The sequence below is a fragment of the Polistes dominula genome, unplaced genomic scaffold, assembly GCF_049000335.1.
Source record: "Polistes dominula isolate Pdom_NZ unplaced genomic scaffold, Pdom_raw_medaka contig_78, whole genome shotgun sequence".
NCBI lineage: Eukaryota > Metazoa > Arthropoda > Insecta > Hymenoptera > Vespidae > Polistes > Polistes dominula.
The window spans coordinates 341,526-351,455 of NW_028301042.1; the positions used below are offsets into that span (position 1 = coordinate 341,526).

Below are 9,930 nucleotides of genomic sequence, written 5' to 3' on the forward strand. Positions count from 1 at the left end.
TTATAATATTCTTCTGCTTGATATTTGATTATAAAAGCGCAAATCGATAATGTCAATCATAAATTTCACACTATCATCATTCTCGTTAGTGTTTTATGTGTAATATTTCTATTCGCAAGATCGTACGATAAATAAAAAGAAAAAAAAAACAACATTGCATCTTTAATATGTTATTATGATGATTATATTTTACAAATAGACACACACACACACATTCACATATCATTGCGTCGTAAGAAACATTTCGTAGAACTGCCGTCGCAAAATAAAAATAAATCGATTTAACCCTTTCGCTACTACAAACCACTATAGTGGCCCTCCTCCATAAGATTGCCACTGAGATAATACTACGGGCCACTATAGTGGTCTTCCATAAAATACCACGTATTTTACATACGACGAACATATGCAGTTATAGCACATCAAATATCCCACACTGGACATGTAATTTTAATATTTTGTTTCTTTTCATTAAAAATCGTTAATGTCAACAACAAAATTACTTAAAAAATAAAGTGCAATTTCGATGCTGCACGTATTATTAGCCACCCCCCGTACAGTAGAAGTAGCATCACGGAAAAATACGCCTGTAGCGAAAGGGTTAATTCCTTACCTAGGACAAGGAAGATAAAAATGGGAAAAGATTTAACAACAACAATTAAAAAATAAATAAATAAATAAGTAAATTAATTATAAATGAAATAAATAGGACGAATGGGATGGGGAACGGGGATTAAAGAAATGAAAAAAATAATAATAATAATAGTAATAATAATACTAAAAGCGAAAAGAAGTGTGAAAGAAAAGTGTGAGAGAACAAATTGATGATAGTGGAGAGAAGTGTAAAAGGTGATGAATGAATGAATGAATGAATGAATGACAGTGGAACATATGAGACTATATGTATATATATATTTAAATATATATATATATGTACATATATATGTGTTGTATGAAAAGCATGGCATTCCGTAGTCAAAGCTGATTGATCTTATTGTGTTGTAAAGTAAAAAATTGAAGACAAAATTATAATGATAACTTAGTGGAAGAGAAAGAGAGAAAGAGAGAGAATCAACTGAGACCTTCGTTGATAAAAAGTTGTCCTTTTTGTTGTTTTTTTTTTTTTTTTCAATTAAACAAAATATACATATATATATATATTATACATAGGTATTATATACATGTACCATGTATATATATACCTATCTATGTATACACAAGTAGTTTGATTAATTAATTAATTAATTTTAATAATAGCGATATTAATGATATAATAATAATAATAATAATAATAATAATATTGTGCTATTGTATAAACAAACAAAAAAAGAGAATAACAGCAAAAGAAGTAATGAAATTACGAAAGACAGATATTATAATGATGATAAAAATGATTACTGATAACTGTTTTATCTAAATCGTAAACATTTTTCTAGTTTGCATGAAAATGATCACCGCTAAAAAAAAAGAAAAAACCACCACCATCACCACCCTATCACCAACACCAATCACTGATTTTCCTAAGAATCTGCATCATTTTCATAATTATTGATGCACATGTTAAATGAAAGAAAGATTTACAAAAAAAAAGTGTAATGATTGTATAAAAATTATTAATAAATTAATTCAATATGTGTATATATACACATATATATATATACATGTATAGTAAGTTAATTATCTCGATTTGTAGTTGGTTTGTTCGTTGTTAATGTTCTCGTATTATTATTCTAATCGTCGATTATATTTCTCGATTGATTGATTGATTAATTATTTGATTTTTTACTGTTGCATCTCTTATCGTTGTATTATTATTATTATTATTATTATTATTTTTATTATTATTATTATTATTTTTTATCATCTTCATTATCGTCGTCACGTCATCATATTTTTGGCTAATGTTAAAATTTATTTTAATTGAACTTCAAATTGAAAACATATCTTCATTTCATTCATATTCAACTTTCGTGCTTCACTCATCTGCAAATCGTATGCACGTAATTAATAATTAATAATGCTGATGATGGTAATAATAATGATGATAATAATAATAACTAATAATAGTAATAATGATCGTGATCCTAGATACTTTGAAAATAACCGAGATAATCCTCAATATAAATTTTCGAAACGTGTTTATATATATATGTAAATCCTTAATGCAGTTTTGAGAGTCATACTGATGCTCATAAAAATATGAAAAAAAAAAACACGTTAAAAAAGAGAAAATAGGAGGAAAAATTTGAGAAAGAAAAATGTAGACATTCTAATGGGTTTTTTCTATCAAAACTAAAAAGATTTCATATATTTATAGGCTTTTCACTTTTGCATTGACAAATCTGTCCACTAAACGTTTTCACGCTTTTGTAGTAAATAATAATAATAAGTAATTCAAGAAAAAAATAATTAAAAAAAAGAAAAGCCAAGCAAGAAAGTATATCCGAGGTTAGAGACGAATCTCAAAAAATATGAATGAAAGGATAAGAAAGTAAAAAGTATAAAACAAAATCAAGAAAAATAAGGAAAGAAAAATGAAGAAAGATGGAACAGAACCGGTACCAATAATTCCATAATAATAATAATAATAATCATAATCATAATAATAATAATAATTTATTTATGTTCGCTACTTTCCTAAAAGAGCACACATTATGCAACGGATTAATCGGAATGAACAAAAATAAATTATAAATAAATACAAATATCAATCGTATGAAATGAATTAAAATAAAACCGCGTGTGTGGTGTGTGTCGCGTTAGACGATTAAAAGCGTCGTTGTGACGTTTCTTTTAATATATATATATATATATAAATATTTAGACCACGATTTAAGAAAAAGATAATTTGCACAAAACAATGATATATCCCTATCATTTTTATCTTGTGTAAATCTTGATAAGTAAAAACACATCGTATATTTAATACTAAGCATCTGTCTTGTTGGTCTCTTTGTGTAAATAGTTAAATGATGATAATGATAATATTAATAATATCATCATAGTAAAATAGGATTAACAATAAAAAATAATAATAATAATAATAAAACATTAATATTATTCCTTTGTATCGGTGACAGATATATAAGAATCATTTTTCAAAATGTTTATGGCACATCTATTTTGCGTAAAAATTTCGCTTTAACTGTCCATTTTCACAGGACGTTATTTATTAATTATATTTAATATCTTTCAAAAAAAAAAAAGCACGCGAAAAATGTCAAAACATCCTCTTCAGAAGTACATCTTCATACTATGGGGGAATTTTTCAAATTTTATGTTTTAAATTTATCTCCATTCAAGGAATATTAGCTATTTGTTTCTTCCTTTTAACGTTGATATATAACAACTTATTATTAATTATTTATTAGTAATATATAAATAATATAATTAACTTGTATATTAATTTATATGAATTAATTACATTACTTATGTATTATTTAATATTTTATGTTATGTTATGTTACAACAAGAGTAAGATCTCATATGTTCGATTTGAAATACTCAAAGAAAATATCCTTATACTTTTCTTTTTATTTTTGAAGTGAAAATTTCTTTAGAATGGGTGTAATTTGAAAAAATGTAACGGAGCGGTGAGAGGCAATGAAACGACCAAGATACTAAATAAGAAGAGAATACAATTATCCTACAGCAGATATTTTGTATTCGTCTCATTCTCCTCTCGAAACTTAGTTTTTTGAAGATTTCACTTCTAACACGTGTAATCTGCACACATGTTTCTTTTTTCTTTTTTTTTCTTAAATCTTTAAAAAGTATAACGCAATTATGTGTGACCCATTACCCCTTACACCCCTTTACCCTTATCCGTTACTTTTTTCTCTTAACTCAACAAACATACGAAAAATACGAAATGACTGATCGGACTGTTTGTTTTTATTCGATATCACACAAGAATAAATTGTTAATTGAAATTATAATTACAAATGAAGGACTAACATCTAATGCATAATTGCATTATTAATTTCTTCTTCGTTTTCTTTAATTGAAAATGAAATGAATGAATCATTTAATCATTGTCGTATTGGTATCCTATAATGTACTGAACAATCATGTAATTGAATTCCTAAATGTTGTTGACGAAATAAAAATAAAAAAGGCTGTGTAGATTTAAGTTACAAGTTTTAACTCCAGTCCGTTATCATTTCGTATTTTTATATTACAACTTTTTATATTAAACATTTAAAAGAGCTTATAACAAATTTTTTGTTTACTTATTTTGACTTATAATAAATTTGATGATAAAACATTTGACAATAAAAATAAAAGATATTTCTTTTGTACGCTACTATTTTTTTCTTTTTTTAAATACGCGTTTAAAGGATTAAAGCTCAATATGTCTCCTAAATTTTTTTTTCTAAAATTAATATAGTTAATTAAAAAAAAAAAAGAATATAATAATTAAATCCTGATCCCTAGACCAGGGGTCTGCAACCTGCGGTTCGCGAGCCTCATGCGGCTCTTTAGCTGAATCGATTAACGAGGATTAGACACCGATGAATAAATAGATTAGTTTTTTTTTTATCAAAATACTAACTTCATTTATGCAAGTACTATTTATTGTTGGCAAGAAAAAAATTTGGTGGCTCTTTAAAAAATGTTGTAAACTGTAATTTTTGGCTCTTCCGATTCAAAAGGTTGCCGACCCTTGCCCTAGACGATAGCTCTCTTGTTTACACTGCATAATATCGTATTCTAGAGGAGGAGAAGGACGTCAAGGAGGCAAAGGAAGAAGAGGATCAGGAGCAGCAGGTGGTGGATGGCGAGTAAAAATACGAAAGAAACGAAACGAAACGAAACGAAATAACGCAAGAGAGAAAATTAGAGTGAATGAATGAATGAAAATGAGATGTGGATATGCGAATCTTTTCAATGGATGAGACGATCATTCGTGGCGATAAAATAATTTTAGACGATACTGGTGATATCGATGATGATAAATCTATAATAAAACAAAATAAAAACACGATGATATGAAGAATGAAAAATATTTGGCCGAGTACCAAGGAGCGGAATCGTTCAATGTTAATTCGTGAATGTACGATACTAGGGAAAAATTGTTTTAAATTAAATAAAAAAATAAAAAAAAAATAATACATAGCGAAACGTAAAATAATAATAAATAATAATAATAATATTAATTACCAAGCAAAAGAAAAAGAAAAAAATAAGAAAAAAAAGCAAAAAAATAAAAAAGAATATTTACTACGCAATCGAAAATAATATAATAATGATAAAGATACGCAACATATATACATATATATATATATATATATATATACATACACACATACACAGAAACACAAATGCATTACAAGGATAAATAAGTAAAGATATAAATAAATAAATAAATAAATATGTAACAAAAAAGAGTAGTAGTGCTATTTACTACCCGTGATGAGGAACATATGAAACATACATACATACATACACATACATTCAAATAAACACACACACGCCTATGAAATAAAGCGCGCTATATAAGACAGCATAAAAATAAAAAAAAAGAAGAAGAAAAAAGTTAACATCGACGATTAGACGAGGGGGTAGAGTGTAAAGGAGAGAAGGGAAATGGTTTTAAAGGGTGAAACTGAAGAATGAATAAGACCGATTTTTGATTGGCTATGTTTATGCGTACGTGCGTGTATTAGAAGCCGTGTAAAAGTTGAACGATACGAATGAATGGCAGGATGTATGTTTGTGTAAGTGTATGTGTATGTGTGTGTGTGTGTAAACGATAGAAAGAAAAAGAAAATAAGGAAGGAAAGGGGTAGGAAAGGAAGAGTGTGGACAAATGTGTCTTCTTCAAGGGAAGAAATAAACATTTTGGCAGCCAGCAACAGCAGCAGCAGTAGCAGCAACAGGGATGGTGCGAAATAATAAGCCTGGAAAGCATGTACATACATATATATGTATGTAATATATAAATACAAAAAAAAGCGCATATATATGAATATGTATATGTATGTATAGGTAACTCTATGATGATTACACCTATGCGAAAAAAAAGAAAAAATAAAAGTAGTAAAGAAAGAAGAAAAAATTGATTAAATAAGCAAATAAAACAAAACAAAAACAAAGAAATAAATAAAAACTCTTATTACGATTACTATGTTTAATATTATGGCGACAATTATTATATAATTACCGATGTTCTATAAATATAAATAAAACTATAAATAAAAATAACTAATGAAGAAAGAAACAAAAGAATAATAATAAAAAAAAATAAAAATTAAAAAAAACCAATATAAGAATAAGAAAGAATATACCCCGTTCGTTTCGCTCCGTTTAAAATTCAACGTAATGAATTATTATTATCTGTTTTTAGTTTTACATGATTATTAATTATATATAGTCGATATCATATCTGTAGTATATTGCTGAATGTGTTTAAACGAGAATCGATACGCCTTCGTTAATACTAAAGCTCTATATATAATATACTATTATTATTATTATTATTATTATTATTATTATTATTATTATTATTATTATTATTATCATTATTATTATTATTATTGTACATTTTTTGTGGTTTATTTAACAATAAAATATTAACAATAATGTTGACAAAGATGCTATTTAATTCGTACTTGATTTTTTTTTCGTGATTAATTACATATACAAACAAAATAATGTTTATTATTAAAACGTTCTATCTTATACAGGTTTTTTACATTACAAGTTTTTTAAGCCCTTTTTATCGTTCATATTTTACTTCTCCTATTCCTAATAATTATTAATACTTTTGGATATTTTATAAATAAATGTGACTCTTTATTTTTGCTCTTGAAATTTTTTATTGGTAAAAAACTTATTCTTCACATCCATTATTCGTTCATTCATTGAAAATTCGTTCAATTTATTATATTTATATTTATCTAATAATCATCAGCCAAGCAATACTTTCCTTATCATCGCTCCACAAACAACTTCTTCTTCACCGTTACGAGGTTCAATGCAATTACTGCTACAGAGGTATTGGAGTAAAGGTAAACGATATTTTCCACAAAAGTCTACGAACTTGACATGTTCAACGCGATTATTGAAAAATACACCTGTACAAAAAAAAAGTAATATTTGATATTACTGTTTAAAAGAAAGTGCACATGCCCCCGTGTGTACTGGGTGTACTCAAAAGAAAGAAAATGAGAGAATATAAAATGTAAAAATAGTAAGTATTCTAACAAGATAAGATGACACCCTGTATATATTATAATTATACTGTATGACGAAAAAATCATACGATCTTTGTAATGTTGGAAAAATCGAGAAAAAATCAATCGCTGACCTTTACACTTAGGGTTCACACAACGGTGTCCACTGTTCAAGTATTCCACTAGAATTTTAGGAATGTGTTCTTCGTCGTATTGCATATCGTTCATTTTAATAACTCGTGCCGCCAATTCCAATAAAGAGGGGGGATTGTGCGTCATGTCTGATACGAATCTGACCACAAGAGGATTGTCTCTCAGAGAAAGCTAAAACACGATAAAACGAATGCTACACGTAATACATAAATACTTATGTATCAATACGAGCAATGATACATAAGAAGGTATTTACTATTAACAAGAGATAAGACGAACTTTATACATTTAAAACGAAAAATTTAATTATTTATCTAATGATATTAAAAAAACAATAAATATTAGACTATTCTTTGAATCATAAAGGAAATACGAACTAAGACACCCTGTATATATTTATAAATGTACGATAATAATTTAGGTTAGATTTGTATTTAACCTCAGTCAAACATCTCAGCGTGATAATTTCCGTAGGCAATGTTTTTAATCTGTTCTTGTGTAGTAAAAGTGATTTAAGATTCGTTAGATTTGCTATTGAACTCGGCAAGCTTTCTATCATATTATCGCACAATACCAACGCTTGTAATGATTTTAATTGACCTAATGTTGAGGGAACTTCGGTCAATTGGTTACCTCCTATTGAAAGTACTTGCAATCTGTCAAAAAATATAAACAATAATTATGATCTTATTAATTCATCATATTGCACATAATTATTATTTTATTTATTTGATATTTTTTAGAATAAAAAGTTGTATCAGGATACCGTTGTAATTTCCATATATCCTTGTTGATTTCTGTTATATGATTACCACCGAGATAAAGATACTTCAGTTCGTGAAGATCAAGAATTTGTTCGGGAAATTCTCTTAGTCTGTTTCCACTTAAATTGAGTTCACGCAGATCGGGTAAAGTGTCGAAGCTTTTTGGCAAAGAATCGTTAGATAAATTATTATTCCTAGCGATTAAACAGGTCAATGGACAATCACCAAGGAAATCCGGAATTCGATTTAAACCACAATTCGATATGTCCAATGTATTCAAATTGGTAAATCGAATAATGCTGGGTGGAACAATGTTAATACGGTTTTGATGAACCAAAATAGTATCCACGTGTTCGGGACTTTTCATCATGACAAAATGTTCATCCAATACGTCACTGTCAAGCATCAAATATGACAAATCCAAGGTTCTTGCGTTACCATCTGAATCACTCGAATCCGAAGTATAATTTTCCATTATAAAAGGTTTTTTTTATTTTCAATTGTCGTCTGAAAAATGATATACACGAAGAAAGAATTACGTAAGTTGACTTATTGCATACTTGAGGCGAATTGATAAACGATGAAAATAAGGATGGATGCATAATAATGATAATGAAGAAGAAGAAGAAGAAGAGGAAGAAGAAGAAAGAGAAGGAAGAGGAGGAAAAGAACGATGATTTCTGATAATATCAAACACGTACGATATAGTTCAAAAGAAAGATCATAGCAAATATTACGTGATTAGATCGTAACGCTTGGATTATTATAATTGAAAAAGATAATAGATCCACCCGGACCGTCTAGAAGATATGAAGTAATCCTTAGATTAATTTCATTTACAGCATTGTAATTGGATATGAATATATTGAAATGAAACAAAATATATATTGCAACGCAGTATACAAATGGTTTACCCTATATACCGAGAGATTATTTTTAAATTTAGCGCGACAGAAGGTTCAACGGGACGGAGAGAAAGGGGATTGGATGCATATATAACACTAGTCAATAAAATAATTCACCTGAGAGATGGCGGTCTTTGCTCTCGCTTCTCTGAAATAACTTTCACTCCTAAATATTTTCCTTGATATTTCGTTCGTTATTATTTTTCTCGTAGACTTATTCTCTTATTTTATTCAATTTGTTAACTCGTTTAATAGTAATAATCGATTTTATATTCTATCGATTGATATATTGATCAAAAAACTTGTAGAATAGTTAAAGATAGATGAAATGGTATAGAAAAACGCATGATTGTTCAAACATCAATGACCGAGAACGCACGGATCGAGACTGAACGATAGTTGCCTTTATCAGTTTACTTTATAAGTTCGTTCCGTTCATCGGTTCTTATCGACGAGACATACGTATATGTTCTTACTTACATATAGAACCACCAGCGTCGTTTAAATCTGACGTATTTATCTACAAATTTGATTACCAGTTTTGTTACCGAATAAAAAATAATGGATAAACTTTGTGGCAAATCTTATTCGAGATATCTATCATTAGTCAGCAAATTTTTATGCATAAACATATTTCACATATTGTTGCAATTCATTTGAAAAATAACAACAGGAAAGTTTCGTCTAAAAAAAAACGTTGATCAATTAATTAAAAATAATGTTGAAAAATAATTTTATAATAATCAAATGCAACCACACAATTGCTACTGCAACAATTTAATTCTAAAGTATAATGATATTCAATCAAATTTGGTAATATAATATAGATTTTATCGACACTTGATAAGGTTCTATATTCGTATCAATAATCGATAAAATAGTATTGTTATATCGACTTTTGATAAGAATTTAGATAAAAATCTAAAGCAA

At 27.6% G+C, this 9,930-nt stretch overlaps 2 protein-coding genes across 2 annotated transcripts in view; one reads left to right on the plus strand and one right to left on the minus strand.

Annotated features, from left to right (window-relative positions):
• LOC107072384 (glycogen synthase kinase-3 beta) overlaps positions 1 to 6,263 on the plus strand; it is a 38,727-nt gene extending 32,464 nt beyond the window's left edge. The window contains exon 9 of the mRNA XM_015332260.2: positions 4,718 to 6,263. Within this exon, the coding sequence (XP_015187746.2) occupies positions 4,718 to 4,788 (71 nt within the window). The 3' untranslated portion in view covers positions 4,789 to 6,263. The remainder of the gene's footprint in view (positions 1 to 4,717) is intronic.
• LOC107072382 (leucine-rich repeat-containing protein 58) lies at positions 6,116 to 9,535 on the minus strand. The gene is made up of 5 exons (XM_015332256.2): positions 9,118 to 9,535; positions 8,098 to 8,602; positions 7,771 to 7,987; positions 7,313 to 7,502; positions 6,116 to 7,079 (listed from the first exon to the last, which is right to left on the minus strand). The coding sequence occupies exons 2-5, from the start codon at positions 8,568 to 8,570 to the stop codon at positions 6,913 to 6,915; spliced, it is 1,047 nt and encodes a 348-aa protein (XP_015187742.1). The 5' UTR covers positions 8,571 to 8,602; positions 9,118 to 9,535; the 3' UTR covers positions 6,116 to 6,912.
• Between the last annotated feature and the right edge of the window lie 395 nt (positions 9,536 to 9,930).